This window comes from Gekko japonicus, unplaced genomic scaffold, assembly GCF_001447785.1.
Source record: "Gekko japonicus isolate JY-2015 unplaced genomic scaffold, Gekko_japonicus_V1.1 scaffold140, whole genome shotgun sequence".
In the NCBI taxonomy this organism is placed as follows: Eukaryota; Metazoa; Chordata; class Lepidosauria; order Squamata; family Gekkonidae; genus Gekko; species Gekko japonicus.
Window position 1 is genome coordinate 288,160 of NW_015169781.1, and position 16,158 is coordinate 304,317.

Consider the following 16,158-nt stretch of genomic DNA (forward strand, 5'->3'; position numbering starts at 1 on the left):
AGAGAGTGCGAGGCGGCGGCGGCGGCGAAGGAGCGGTTCGTGGTGGCCGAAAGCCTGGGCCCTCTGCGGGAGAACCCGTTCATGAGGCTGGAGGGCGAGCGGAGGCGGCGGCGCCGGCGGATTCTGCCCTCTCCACCCCGGCCTGCCTTATCGGCTTCCTCCACCTCCTCGGCAGCTGCCGCCTCTTCCTCCGAGCCTCCTGCCTTGGCGCAGCTGCTGGAGCTGTACAGTTCCGTCCCGGGCATCCGCACCATCCGCGCCGATAACATCCTCATCATCGAATCCCGGGAAGCGGCAGGGCTGGCCCAGAAGGAAGGAGACAGCACCGACTCCCCACCAGGCGGGCAGCCAGCTTCCTCAGCCTCCCCGTCGCCGCTCCCGAGCTCCCCTCGGGGCAGAGACCCCTTCCGGGATCTCCTCTCCCGCGGTGGGTCCGCTGCTGTCACCGAGATCCGGGCTGCTGAAGTCGTCATCTATGAGTCTGAGTCATCCTTGCCGTCTCGGTCACCCTTGCCTGGGAGTGGAGATGCCGAGCCTGAAACTGGCAGGGTCAGTCGGCTGCTGCAGAAATTTGACCGGTGGCCACGGGGCAATGTGGGACGAGGGAGGTGGAGGGCTGGCGAGGCCTCTCGGCTGCAGCCAGTGGTGCCAAACCCTTCCCAAGAAGGCACTCCTGCGCTGCTGTCTCTCACAGCTCCTCCTGGTTCTCCACGCGGCCAACCACCTGGAGGCTTCGTGCAGAAGACTGGCTCCAATTCCTTCGTGGTGAACCCCCGTGGATGCTGCCCTGTATCTGCAAATTCCGTCCCTGCACTTAGTAACGGGCCTGTGGAGCCCGGAGTGGCTGCTGCACCAGTTCCACCTGGGGGCAGAAATCAACAGGTGGTAGCTGCACCCAAGCCAGTGCCATCGCCAAGCTCTGCTGCTGCCTTGCCGACTCCAGCCAACTCATGGAAGCCAAACCTTGAGGGGACCCCGGAGACCCCACAGCTACCAGCCCAGCAGTGTAGTGCCAGTTCGGATAGCAGTGCCACAGCCAACTCAGCCCAGCCTCCACAGCTCCTTTGTTCTAATGGCTCCTTTGAGATCCGCCCGGCCCCCAGGCCAGACCTAGATGCCATCCCTGCTCATGATCTCCAAGCACAGGCCTTGGCCAGCCTGCGCCTCAACTCTCGAAACTCCTTTCTTTTTGTGCCCCGTCGGAAAGGAGAAGCCTCCGGACCATTGGAACCTACCGAAGTCCCCCCAACTTTGCCAGGAGGAGTACCGCCAGCTGCCCCAGAGAAGCGGGCTGAGACTTTGGTGCCTGTGACTTATATCGATGAGGACTTGGTTGAATTGGACACTGGTGACTTCCCCCCCTTGAAAGTCCTGAGTCCAAGGCTTGAGGGCTTTGATGTGCTTCAGGAAGGTGATTCCTCCATCGGGATGGAGGACTTGGCTGTGCCCATGTACAGGCCCCACCCTGCTGATTATGCCACCCTCTCTGAGAAAGGTAGTAACACCTTTACCATCGTGCCCAAAAGGAAACCTCCTAGTGCTGCACTGGAGACCTTCAGCAGAGCTCAGCTGCCGGAGGAGGAGGATGAAGAAGAAAGCCGAGCCAAAGCTAGGGGTGATGTGACCCACCAGGATTTGGGTCAGCTTCTCAAAAAACGCTACCCCACTGTTAATGAGATTGAGGTCATAGGGGGTTACCTTTCCTTGGATAGATCCTGCATGAGCAAATCAGGCTCTCGAAGAAAAAAGGTAACTGACTTCTATTTTTCTAGACGGTGCTGAAAACTTTTTATAATGATTAGTTTCTTTTCCCAAGAATTCAACTGTCTCTCCCTTGTCATTGCTGAAATGATCATTTTTGTAAAAATGTTTGCTTTCAGCGGGCACAATAATTACTGTTGCTTAGAGCTGTTATATATACAGTGCTCTTATGGATTAGGCTGTGTATGAATAATCACTGAGTGCTGTTTGCTAATTTAGTTCTGCTTTGTAACTTCTTGGTATGAACATGCTAACATGAAGTTAAATGTTAGCTGAAGGATATGACGTAATCTTGCAACTGCTCCCATGAGACTGCATATAGAACAGGGAAGATCTGAATGTTCCAACTCTTTGTATTTTTGCAGTCACTTTGAGCAGGCTTCCTCCAGCCTGTGCTAGTCCCTGTGAGTTCATATTGTTAACAGGAACTGGTGAAGATTTATATAGAAGTCTTCCTCCACCAAGCATGAGAATGCCTTGAAGAAAGTGACTATGGTCCTTTTGCATGTTTTCAGTTCTATGCCATAATGTTTAATTTGTGGGCCTTGACTTTCTAGACATGGGCTATTGTACCAGGTCCCAGATTCAGTCCTTGGCATTCTCCTGTAAAAAGGCCACAGATGTTGAGAAAGCTCCTTTTCTGTCTTAAGACCCTGAAGAATAGTGAATACTGAGCTGTGTGATCCAAAATTCTGTGTATGCAGCAGCTTCATCTATATATAAAAGAAAGTCCCCTCACCATAAAATCAACACCCAGACCAAACTGCTGGACCTAGAGACACCAAATTCGGGGAGAGCACTCCTACCATGACATAGATGCTCACAAAGAAGGGATTTTTTTTTAGAAATTTGACCCCTAAGGGGATCAAAAGGGGTAAAATGTGCTCCCCCCATTGCTTCCTATGTGGCTGCCAGGCTGCTACCTCTTTGTACCCTCCACTCTCTAATTGGTCAACTGCAGAGCTCAGTGTTCTGAGGTTAAAAAACAGTTATAGGAGACTGCAGAGAGCTAATGACATTTGAGGAAATCAGGAATGACCAACAACCTGTGAGGTGCAGCAAAGCTGTTGGCCAAACCTCCCCAATGACTTAAAACAGGCTCCCCCCACCTCCTATACCTGACAGGCGTCTGTCTGTCAGGTGCAGCAGTGGGTGCAGAGTGCTTAAAGTCATCAGGGAGCCCGCCCCAGCAGGAACTGGCCCCTTAGTCATCCTGCTGGCCTAGCCTCCACAATGGCTTGCAATACCCCTTCCCCTCTTACACTGGACAGGTAGGAGAGGGGGTGAGATGTTTACAGCCTTAGTGCTGTTGCTGGCCCAGCCTCCTCAATGCCTTTAAACATACTCCCCCCCAACACCTGACAGGCAGGGCCAGGGTACTTTAATCCATCAGGGAGGCGGCCAGGGTACTTTAATCCACCAGGGAGGCTGTTGGAGCAGAAAAACCTTAGCAATGCTGCTGGGCCAGCCTCCCCAATAGCTTTAGACCAGGGGTGGCCAAACTTGCTTAAAATAAGAGCCACACAGAATAAATGTCAGATGTTTGAGAGCTGCAAGACATGAACAAATATTGTACATTTTTACTGGGAAATATGCAAATTTGTTTTTTAATTAACATTAAATAAGACTGCCAAAATAATAACAAAAGTGGTAAAAGCAGATATTGATAATGATGTTTATTTGTCCAATGATATTTGTTTGCTAATGATATTTAGCTTCCCCAACCGCCCTGCCGGGAGCCGCACAGTATATGTGAAAGAGCAACATGTGGCTCCCGAGCCACAGTTTGGCCACCCCTGCTTTAGACACACTCCCACCCACTCCTCCTGTACCTGACAGGTGGTTGTCTGTCAGGTGCAGGAGCAGAACATTGAAAGCCAACAGGGAGGCTGCCCAAGCAGCATTGCCTTAGCAGTCCTTCTGGCCCAGCCTTCCCGATGCCTTCAGACATGCTACCCCTCGTACACCTTACAGACAACTGCCTGTAAAGGGTTGGAAGGGGCGTGGAGTACTTAAAGCCATCAGAGAGTCTTGCTTAGCAGGATTGCCTCAGCGTTGCTGCTGGTGCAGCCTCTCCAATGCCTTACACCAGACAGGCGGGTGTTTGTCAGGTGTAGGAGCAGGGCCAAGATACTTTAATGCAGCTGCAGAACCTCAGCCTACCCAAATTCTGCAATGGTACCAGTCTGCAAGTGAAGGCCCTGCACAGGAACATAATCAAGGCCACACTGCTCACCAGCAGTGCTTGGGGAGAATTGGTGTTCATACCATGCATACCACTCATACCATCAGAAAACCCCTTCGAGTTCAAGAGCCTACAGTTCCTCCTCAAGGCCTGCTTTGCTGTGACCATCAACAAGTCCCAAGGCCAGACACTGAAGGTGGCAGGAACTGACTTAACAGATGACTGCTTCTCACATGGACAGTTCTATGTGGCCTGGTGATCAATGTTCCCTCAAAGCTGAGTTAGTATGTGCTAGCTCACAGTTTTTTAGCCTCCAGCTCACACATTTTTGTCTTAGCTTAGGAAGGATGGTTCCAGAACAAACTGATTTATGCAGAAGCCAAATCGCTTGCTCACAGCTTTAATACCAGTAGTTCACAAAGTAGCATTTTTGCTCACAAGCAGTGTTCCCTCTAAGCTGAGTTAGTGTGAGCTAGTTCACAGTGGTTTAGCCTCCAGCTCACACATTTTTGTCTTAACTCAGAAAGGATGGCTCCAAAACAAACTAATTTATGCAGAAGCCAAATCGCTCACTCACAACTTTAATACCAGTAGTTCACAAAGTAGAATTTTTGCTCACAAGCAGTGTTCCCTGTAAGCTGAGTTAGTGTGAGCTAGCTCACAGTTTTTTAGCCTCTAGCTCACATATTTTTGTCTTAGCTGAGGAAGGATGGCTCCAGAGCAAACTAATTTATGCAGTAGCCTAATCACCTGCTCACAACTGTAATGCCAGTAGCTCAGAAAGTAGAATTTTTGCTCATAAGGCTCCACAGCTTAGAGGGAGCATTGGTCACAAGACTCCACAGCTTAGAGGGAACATTGCTGGTGATCCTAGCACCTGAGGGCACAACCACCAATGTGGTCTACAGAGAGGTCCTTCAGTAGGGAAAAAAAAACAGTATGTATGTCTCACTTCATTTTTTACACTACAATCTTCTCCATTAGAATTCCTACAACAAATGTTACATTTCAAACTTCACATCATTAGTATTATAACTGGATTTACAGAACTTAAACACTGTAACGAAGCACAGGTATCAGGCTAGTATGTTTATAAACAAGCATAGTGTAGTCCCTCCCCAAACTTTTATTCAGTTTTATTCAGTAGAATTCTGGGCTTATAGTGAGGTCTTGAAACGAAATAGTTGGCACCTGAATAAAGAGAGCTCTCTTGTGCTAACCAGGAATCTCCCACAAACTGCAGGAGAAGTACATGTACTGCATGGAGTCTGATGTGAATATATAAAACTGTCATACTGAGTCAGGCCGGTGATCCATTTAATTCAGTATTGGCAGCCACTCTTGTGGGTCTTGGGAAGAGACATCTTTTCCTATCCTGCTGTCAGAAGTCCTTTTGAATTGGAGGGGTCATGACTGAGTGCTCTACCATTGAACCCTTTGCTTCATGCCCCCCACCCTGATGCCTTTAAGCATACAGTCACTAAGTGTTGCTGTTAGCACCCTGATGCCTTTAAGCATACAGTCACTAAAAAGTGTTGCTGTTCGGTACCCACTGAGCTGCTAGAAGCCTGGCTATTTGAGCATGCTGTAATCATCCATATGGGATTACACTCGCAAACTGGGGCATATGCTGATGATGAGATTGCAGAGTTTTAGAGGAGACTCTGTTTTCTGGGGTACTTGGAATCCTGCTTTAAGATGGCAGATTGATAGCAAATTGTTCAGAAGCCTGGAACTGTTGGAACTCTCCTGCCTATAGAACATTTATCCTCTGGCTGTAGCGACATCTGTCTAAACTACCATCAGGGTGCTACCAAGGAGTGTTTAGAGATTCTTTCGAATTCACCAAGGCCTCTTGTAGCCAGTGCAGGAGTTTATGCAGTCTTGTCAGCATGCCAAAATGGGGAGAGAGCTGACAATGGGGCACTGTCATTTTAACATAAAGAGCTATTGCTAAGGTGGGAGGGCCTTGGATGTGTTGGTGCAGAATGTTGCTAGATTACATCATTGTGGTTGTGTGTTGTGCCAGCTGTGTTTGACCATACAGGTCACTATTGACTCTACCCTGTGCCTAAGCAGGGAAGAAAGGATGAGCAATATTGGAGCCTTATAAAACATGGAAATATTAAAAAACAAGAGTCCAGTAACTGAAAGAGCAAAAGTATTCAGGGTTTTACTTGTTAGAATGGGCTCTAAGCAACTTCATCAGTGGAGGAGACTCTGTTTCCTGGGGTACTTGGAATCCTGCTCCAAGATGGCAAATTGATGGCAAATTGTTCAGAGGCCTGGAACTGTTGGAACTTTACTGCCTATGGAATATTTATCCCCTGGCTCTAGCAACATCTGTTTAGAGTCTCCTCTAAAACTTTGCAATTCATATTTCCTGCAACACATTAATCCACACAACAAACAAAGATGTGTGACTAATGTTGATGGAAACTTTAGGTCTCAAAGTTGCCGTTTTGTTGATTTATGTATCCTATGAGTTGAATATTCTGTGTTCTAGTCTAGAACTGAATCCATGGTTGCAGATTCCCAGGGAACTTGGGATGATGAGAGAAAATAATGTACCACTTTTCTTCTCCTAAAGTTTGGCTTTCAGATTGAATTTGAAGAGCTGCTAGTGAATTTGGATTGTGTTCATAAAGTTTCACACACAACACCAGCAAGAAAGCAACACTAAAATCTCCATGGCTGATTATACATGACAAAAATATCTGGCTTAGTCTTCATTCCCCTTGCCTAGCACTCCACGATTGTAACTGTTTAGATCATGACCCAGTGTGTGATCTGGTAGCATTATTGTTTAGCTAGCCAGGTGTTCAGTGCCAAGCAGCAGCTGTGCTTTGCTGTAATGGTACAATATGTTTGCCTTTGTCACCCATTCATGTTCAACTTGGCAGAGGATTGGCAATCTTATCTTCCAGATTTATCTTGCCTCTCTCCCAGTATTCTGATTTGTTAGGCCCTTGCAGAATGGGTATGGGTTGCTGTATCTGACTGCAGAGTTATTTGGTAGATCTGAAAGTCGAGGATGTTGAGTGGCAGATGGTTAAGGTAGGTGACATCATGGTTGAGATGAGAGGAGGAACTTTTGTGTGTACAACTTACTGGTAGTCAGAGTTCTGTGTTTGGCATTTGATTGCACTATTATAGTTTGTTGCTCAGATGACAAAAACAATTTTTGTTCTTATTTTCAATTAAGTGTCTTGAGAACTGGCCTACTGGCAGTCAGGTGTCTGCAGTGTGTCTCCCCCTCCCCTTGTTGCTTTGTGATTTTGCTGCTGTTGAAAGGTTTCCCCTCTTCCCCTGGCTGAAGTTGCTATTTATAGTTTGCGCTTTGAAGAGGAGGAAAACCTGTGACTGAGTAGCTATTGTGCTGGTAATTTTAGTTGGTACCAAGACTGTTGGCTCTTGGCCTGATAATACAGATGGTTGTGGACAAGGGAAAAGTAAGAAGGCGCAGGACTGGTTTATTTGCTAGATTCCAGCTTTCTCCTGCTAAGAGGGGTTATATTTGTCCACTCTGCCCTTGAGTTCATCTTGTCATGGATTTTCAAGTAAAGGATGACTTCAGTTATAATAGAAGTGTGGTACTGCCAGATGTTTACTGCAGATGTTTCATATCTTCTCTTAGGTACTTGCTCTTGGCAAAATGGGCATTTCTAGAGAAATAACAGGTCCCCTCCATGAAGGACTAGCTTGAGAAAAGTTCAGGATGGCTCATGGAGTTTTAACAATAGGTTTCAGTGGAGGCAGAAGGTTCTGTGCTCTCCAGGAAGCAGATAATATAGCTTAAATTTAAAAAACCCCAACCTTTAATCTTGCTGCTTTGATGCACAGGTTTGAGTGATCTTTTTCCTTTCTCAGATCATCAGCTTTCCTCATAGAAAATGCACACATGGATGATGCTGGTTATTCTTTATAAATGAAAAGCAATATCCAGATACAAATAGTCCTTTTTTAAAAAAAACAAACAAAAACTAGAGGCAGTGCACAGGTAAACTGAAATGGCAGGCTTAGTTTATAAGTGGCATGCACTTGGTTCTGCTTGACACATGTCTGATCATGTGTGAGAAGTTTTTATTTTTAAATATAATGCATGGAGTGCCCACCATCCCACTGAGCAGATACTGTAAGAGCTTGCTTTTATTCAGGCACTTAGTCAGGGGCAGGACCCAGACTCCTCTCTCCCTGCATGTCTCTTCCAAGGAACTTGAAACTCCTCCATGTCTTGTAAGTAGCATGTGGTATTTTGAGCCCTGTGTATTGCTCCAGCTGCCATGTGTCTTTGCATATTGATTACAGAGAGCTGGTCACTTTGTGGGCTCTTTCTCTTGTAAGGGGAGATCCTTGGCATTTTGTTATAAGGCCTTAAAGCATGGAATAATGCTGGAGGGTATTCTCCCCTCCGGCAAGAAAGCTACATGGGGCTCACTCCCCAGAGCCAGGACCCTGGCAGGAAGAAGCACAGGGAGAAGCACCTTAAAAGGGGCTTCAAGGGATGGTATGCTTTTGTACTTTACATTTCACATTTATTTATAATTTAGATTTTTATACCACCCTTCTCTGAATTCACAGAACCCAGGGCGGTTAACAACAAAACTGTACAATTTGAAATCCAGACGTTACAGTAGTTAAAATAACATCAGATGCCAAAGCAAACATACGGTAATCCAATCTAGAGGTGACCATCGCATGGATTACTGAGGCTAGTCACTGTTACCTGAACTTGAGTTTAGTTAAAAGAGAATTTGTATGTCCAGGTAGTATTGCGAGCTACAGTGGTTTACATAAATGTCCCTAAGCTGTATATACTGTAGGCAAAATTTAAAAGGCTATGGCAAGATTGGCTGTCACCCTTTTTATTACTAGCCAGATTTTTGCACGACTTTCCATGTGCTTGTAGTAGAAACAAGACTTGTTCATGTGTTTGATTTTGCTGGCTATAGAACTATGCTTGTGGGTTGAGCCAGTTTGATGTAGTGGTTAAAAGCAACAGACTCTATTCTGGAGAACCAGGTTTGATTCCCCACTCCTCCACATGCAGCCAGCTGGGTGACGTTGGGTCAGTCCCAGTTAGTCGACAGTCACAGAGCTGTTCTCTTGAGCAGTTCTTTCAGAGCTCTCTCAGCCCCACCTACCTCACAGGGTGTGTGTTGTGGGGAGAGGATGGGAAGGAGATTGTAAGCTGCTCTGAGACTCTCAGTGAAGGGTGGGGTATAAACCCAACTCTTTTTCTTCTCTTAGCTTGGGTTTGACTGTTGGTTTCCCAGTGAACACCACTGTGAACACCATGCAAGACAATAGCAGGACAATTACCATGGCTACGAAAGTCAAAGGTACAAAGCTACAAAACTACTTTTTATTATTAAACAGGATACCCCAATGCATAGACATGCTGCTTGGCTTGTCTGGTCATTCCTGGGATAATCCAGAGCAGAGCAACCGGCTAAATTAAAAACAAAGCAGAAATCAGTGCAGGTCTTGAGAGTAGAATTTCAGTCAGCCACTCCCAACTGTGGAAATGTTAGCCCACATCCTACTACAATTGAATGCCTCTACGGAGAAAGAAAGGCCAGTGGCTAAATCTGCCGCTGACCAGGTTTGCAGCTGAAGCAAACCTGTAGAGGAAAACAAGCAAGGCTGGTCAAATAGTTGTGTGAAACTAGAAAGGCTTGTTAGAAGGGAGGCCAGTGCTGATGAAGTCATTAACTAAATGAAGAGTTCATAATGGAGTACACAATGGAGACTGGGCAACTGGTGAAAGGACCCTGGATGGTACTGGAGGGTCCACTTGCCAAAAGCCAAGTCCAGAGCTGAGGCTTCACTAGCAGAAACTGTGTAGATTTAATGGAAATTGTAGAGAAAAGGTGATAGGAATCAGTTGTAAGGCAAAAGACAAAATATTACCCCTGCAGCAACACTAATCCTTCAGGGTTCGTTCTTACTTGATTGTCATGTGGCCTGGACCCCAGAACAGATAAGATAGTAGCTACATAAATAACCAGAGTTTGCAGTTTACTGCCTCTAGGGTACTGGTCGTGGTATGAAGGGAACTGGGCTGAGATGGGGGCAGATCTGCCATATCAGGATCGTATACAGCTGAAAGATTTAAAGGTGAACTTAAACAAATATGAGGATTGGGCCCTTAACCTAATGGGTGCTAAACTTGCTGGCACTTTTATATGGAGAAATTCACACTTGCTTATTGGGAGCCTTATACTGAAAGCTTGGATGTGGCAATCTCTTCCCTTTTCCCAAAATTCCTTGGTCTTCCTCAGCTTAATAGGTTTTGGGTCTGGAACTAGTGAAACATCCTGAATGAAGCATGAAGATTGGAAGTAATATATGTGAAAGAGAAGCAAAGGTGGGAGGAGGTGGTCTTCTCTACAGGGTTAAAGGCATTGTGACATAAATCGAAGGAGGCAGAATGAGCCAGGGGTGAGAGGCAGCCTGGTGTCTGTGACTGAGCAGGAGTATCTGTGGAAGTATGCTTTAAAAGTTATTTTTCCAGTATAGGGCTTTATTGTTGGAAAGCCTTGAAAGACCCTGTTAGAATAAGTGTTATATGACCAAGACTGGAAGATATTACTACTTTTCTAACCTGCAATTACAGCACAACCTCTAGAAATGAACCCTTATTGGCTGTGATGGCACACACCAGCAGAGGTTAGTCTATATTAGCAGGGACAACACTGTAACAACTGCCGGTATCAAGAGTTTTCTTGACTTTACCATCCATGTATAATGCATGAACAGCCTGGGCTCCTTGAGAAATTCTTGGCATATTTTTCCTATCGTGAAAGCCTTTCAGAAGAGCTATATGGTGCTTATTTTACCAGTGTTTGGTGGCTAGGCTAAGCAGAAACAGAGTGGGGCTTTAATACTGTTTCTTTCAATTCATAATTGGATTGTTTTTCTTTAATGTGTACTTCTAAATAATTACCACAGTGACCCTTCAGGTGGAGTAAGCTAGCAACTATCAAACTTCAGATAGAGTTACAAAGCAGTTTCCCATGTGCTCTCCTTCCTTTCTTCCAGATGAAGATCTCTTTTAATGAAACCAGCCTTCAAACTATGTTTGAATACCCATCAGAGAGCTCCTTAGTGGAGGCGGAGGAGGAAGAGGAGTATGAAACAGAAGTGGATGAGAAACCTGCCTTGTTCATTCCTCGCCCAAACAGTATCCAGAACTCAAATGCAGTGAACTCAGGTAAACTATGTAGATCTGTAGGGCTATGTAGGGAAGAGTGGTAATGGTAGGAATCTCATATCCCTTCCTTGACCATCATTTCCCCCTTACACTTTGACTGAAGCACTGGTGACCCACCAGTGATCTTTGGAGAAAAATGCAATGTTGTCTAATTCTTCTTGTCGCAGAACATGCTTTTCATGGCTATGGTTCAAAGAGCAATGCCTTCAAATAAGACAGGAATGATATATTTCCTTAGAAGGAATGATATATTTCCTTAGACTACCCATTGCTCCTTAAGCATTCACACAAATTAGGGGCCTGGAAAAGTGGACTTTTCTTCTTTCTAGGTTTTGCAGATATAGTATGACAATTGTGAGGATCTGTCTGTGGAGCACAAACTCAGAGATGGATCTGCTTTAAAGCCTTTTTTCTCTTAAATCTCCTAGTTCTGCTTGTACACCTGGCTATTGTTATTCAGACTACACCTTTGCATTTTTTCCTGTAGGTTTATCAAGTTATACCCCAAAGCACTCAGTTGAATTCAGCAAGTGGCAGGAGCAGCAGTATGAGGAGATTCCTCCAAGCACAGAGGCCTTTCCACGGGATGCTGCCTTTCCCGGCAACCAAGTCATGGTGAGATCTGGGAGAGTATTTGTTTGAGCTTCAACTTTTCCTTTTTCTGCTTTGACATGAGGGAAGCATAAGCACACCTTCATATTTTAAAAGTGTGAAATGATCCCTGCACTTGCCTCTGACCTCTGAAGAAGCCACAAGATAACCTGTAACTTCAGGTTCAGACCTTGTCGATATTGGGAGGCACCTGGGGTCCTATAACTATTGATCTGGAAACAGTATCTGTCCAATTTATTCCTCTTTGGAACGATTGCATTTCTTTATTGCATTGTGTGGCTCCTTTGCAGTGCTTACCCCCCCCCCCAAAAAAATTCCTTTCTTTCATTCCCTGGAGGAACAACAGTATAGCATCTGTCCCTTTTTGTTTGTCTCCCCTTACAGCTCACTCCAGCCGACAAGAGCAGCCTCTCTGACTTTGGTAGCGAACCTGCCCTGTACTTCTAACTGCTATTCTGACTTGGTGCTGAACAGAGACCACTCCAAAATTTCTGGTCTCCTTCCCTACAGATATCTGCAGAAGTGCTTAATGGGAGAACAAGGTGGGCATTTGTAGCCAAGTTGCTCTCCCTCAAGAAGCCATTTGGGGTGGGGCAGTTCTGTATTTACACTGGATTTTGGTGCATGACTTCTTCTGAGGCAGCCTGCTCCTTCTACCTGTGACCTTACTAGTTCTGCTCAAGACCAATTACTGAATAACAGAACTGCTTTGAATGTGAATCACCATCTTTTGGTGCATGGTTCAAGAGAAGACTGGAGTGGATTGTGACTGGGCTGCTGATTCCTCACTTTCAGCCAAGCGTGTCTGAACTGGCTTGACAATTAGCTTGGGTCCTGGATCTATGCAGGCAAGAGGTAATTTGACAGATGCCACCTAATGGAAAACACCATTCTGGAATTCCTAGACACATAAGTGCTCTGAAAGACTGAAGTTTGGAGTCTGATTCTTCCATTGTGTAAATAATGGACAGTGATGTTGCCTGCTTGGGGTGGTTAAGGATCAAGGAAAAAATGTTCTGTAACAGAAAAAATAAACTTTGGAATTGTTTTCCAGCATTACAAGGACAGGCCATGGATATATACCTTTAACAAGGACCAATATCTGAATGTGTCTGTTAGTTTCAGACAAGCACCTGGCAGTTACTTACACTTAGTTTGTGGCAGCTTTAACTAACTTTCCAGTTATCTGAAACCCTGTTTCTGGTTGAGCTGAGCAACCATATACATAACTTTCCCCAAACGTCTAAGAAGCTCTGGATGATAGTTTGACTGAATAGCCAGGGCCATAGGTGAGCAGCTCTCCAAATAACCTGTGGCTCCTAGTGATTGACCACTCCATGAACAATTTAATTCAATACAACCCTAAGCATGTTTTCATTAGCTGTGAAGCAGAGGTCTTGTCCAGTTCTCTCCTAGATCCCAGGACTTCATAGCCTCTAGAACAGCTGTTGGGTCAACTAATCTCCATCCATGTCTGTGGGTGGGGAAAACTTGTCATTGCTTTTCTCTTTCCTCTTAAAGTTGCAGCAGTGACCTTTCATGGCCATGTTCTCCAGAAGGAGCTGATGTGGTAGCCAGAAAGTGTGTGCTGTATTTGGATGGCTTTTGCAGTAACCACTACACAGCAATTTACTATGTTCAGGTTAGGAAAGGGAGAGTAAGTACTGTAAACTTGACATCCAAATGGTACTCCTTGGAAGAACAGAACATTATCTGTACTTGGGTGTGTGTGTGTGTGTAGAAATATGATTGAAATTAATGTGTGTCAATGGAAATGATGAATCTTTATGTCCAGACCTACTCCAAAGGTCCCAGACTTCTACTCTGAAAGTTGCTGATTTTTTTGTTTAGAATGTCAAATCAAATTGATCATATTTACTGTGATGAATTATAAAATGCTCTGTATTTTGCACTTGAGAACAATTTATTGGAGGGAATGGGAATTCTTGATCAAGTACTCAGCTGCCCATTGTTGCTGGGTCTGGCTGGAGGGGCCAAACTACTCTATTTGTCATCCCCCTTCCTGCAGGAATGGTATCACTTTGTGCTTCCAAGGCTCATTAAACTACACAAGTGATTTCTTCATTCTTGCCTGGTGGTTGTTTTTGTTGATTCTTGAATATGACCTGGAACTTTTAAGGGCATGTCTGTTTCTGTGACAGGAATGAAGTTATACAGTGCTAGTGTTCCTGGCACTCTTTGCAACACTTACAGCATCATGCTCACAACTCCTTTGTTCAGTGCAGCAGGCAGGAACAGTTTGGGCTAAGTGATCATTAGAGGTGAACTGCGGTGATGGGAGATATTTCTTGTGTGGCAACAGAATATGATCTTCTATAAAAAGGTAAAGGTTTCCCTTGCTTGAAAACTAGTCAAATTCAACTCTAGGGGGCGGTGCTCATCTCCATTTCCAAGCCGAAGAGCCAGCGCTGTCCGAAGACTTCACCGTGGTCATGTGGCCGGCGTGACTAAATGCTGAGGCATATGGAACACTGTTAACTTCCCATTGAAGCAATACCTATTTATCTACTTGCAATTCCTTGCTTTCAAACTGCTAGGTTGGCAGGAGCTTGGGACCAGAGACAGGAGCTCACTCTGTCATGTGGCACTAGGGTCTCGAACTGCTGAGCTACAGACCTTCTGGTAACCTCTGAGCCACTGCGGCCCATGATCTTTTATACATCACTTTAATTTAAGCCAGACCTTGATGAGGCCTAAAACTCTGCTTTTTCACAAACACAGAACCTTTACCTGAACTCCAAAATCCAGTTGCCAGTGGGTGGTTGTGGGAGGCTCAATGTAACCATGCAGTTGGGCTCACTACACAGCTCACTGAACTCTTTTCCCATTGACATCTGTAGAACTAGCAACAGTTTCATTCAAGCTGCAGGGGGCTAGATGTTGCACTACAGTGTTTAACAGGCCCATGAACATTCTTGTTATGCATTTTTTCTATCCTGCTGTCTCCTCTGTTCAACTAGGCAACAAAAGGAGTGAGCAGGCATACCATAGAAAACAGTTCTGTTGTACCACTTTCAGTTCCCTGTAAGCAAAGCAGTAGCATATTCAAAGTGAACAGGAGCACTACAGGCAGCCAACAGGTGGTGAACACTGATAAGCTTGAACTATTAGAATGCAGGAATCTCTGTGATCTACAAGTAGAACTTGACCGAAGAATGGTACACTCCTTCTATCTGGGATGGTCATCCTCTTTGACCAAGCATGCAGCAGTGAGGGAGGTAGGGGACACCTGCCGAGCCAGCCAGATCAGCTGAATCAACCCTGGCAATCAATGGGGTGACAGATGTCGCAGCCAGATCACCCTCTGTTTAATCCTGACCCGAATTCTAATCCTGACCCGAATTCCTTTACCTTTTTAATGTTAACAGATCATTATGAACCTAATTGGCTGAAATTAGTCCCCCCAAAAATTAGGTCCCTAGGAATATTTCTAGACCCATTTTACTTAACTGCCTCCACAATATTTTATACAACTAAATGCAGGCTTCTACACTTGATCTTAGCCAAAAGGCCAAGAAGCTATATTCTAGATATTCAATTTCAGTGCCTGACTGAGGCAGCCAGGAAAACCTGTTCCTCAGGGATTATCCCAGACACTGGGCCAGACAGCTTCTTATTTTTGTTCTCTAACTGATCCCTATCAAAGAAGGGCATTTATGTTAGCCAGATTTAACATACTGCCATCAGCTATCTTCTCTAGAAGATGCCAAAAAATCCCTTATGAACTTAGACAATGCCCCTGTAGTCAGAGTGCTATCAAATCCATTTCCCATGTTCTTTTAAATTGTCCATTTTATTCTAAAATTACATGGTGTGGTCTCTCTGAGAGTGTCAAGGTCCAGTTGCTACTCTCTAGGCAAAACACTTCTATAACTAATGTTGCTTGTTTTCTTCAATCTGTAATTCGAACCAGGGAAACTATTAATTGATCAGGTTTTTTGTTGGCTGTTTGACAGCCATACTTCTGATGTATTCCTAAATTTTAATGTAATCTTATCTCTTACATGCCAATAAAGGTTGTCTGTCTGTCAAGTAGAACTTGGCCTTGTAACTTCCTCTAAATACCTGTGTTGACTCACTCTTTTACCTACATATTTATACAAAGATCTTTTACTATCTAGTAGAGCTGTTGATCCCAGACTAGCCTGATCTCAGAAGCTAAGCAGGCTGGCCTTGGCTAGTATTTGGATGGGAGACCACCGCGGAATTCCAGGATCACTATGCAGAAGGAGGCAATGGCAAACCACTTCTGTTAGTATCTTGTAAACCTTACAAGGTTGCTGTAGGTTGGCTGCAACTTGATGGCACTTTACACACACAGCTTTTTTTATTGCTCAGCATATCCAAAAGTTCAATCTCCCCC

The 16,158-nt window shown here is 45.1% G+C and overlaps 1 protein-coding gene across 1 annotated transcript in view; it reads left to right on the plus strand.

The window, feature by feature from the left end:
- Nucleotides 1–12,315, plus strand: part of TPRN (taperin) — a 12,477-nt gene extending 162 nt beyond the window's left edge. Inside the window, exons 1-4 of the mRNA XM_015416775.1 lie at nucleotides 1–1,749; nucleotides 10,991–11,162; nucleotides 11,650–11,777; nucleotides 12,159–12,315. The exon at nucleotides 1–1,749 is cut by the window's left edge and continues 162 nt beyond it. Coding sequence (XP_015272261.1) covers nucleotides 1–1,749; nucleotides 10,991–11,162; nucleotides 11,650–11,777; nucleotides 12,159–12,221 — 2,112 coding nt within the window. The 3' untranslated portion in view covers nucleotides 12,222–12,315. The remainder of the gene's footprint in view (nucleotides 1,750–10,990; nucleotides 11,163–11,649; nucleotides 11,778–12,158) is intronic.
- The last annotated feature ends 3,843 nt before the right edge of the window (nucleotides 12,316–16,158 follow it).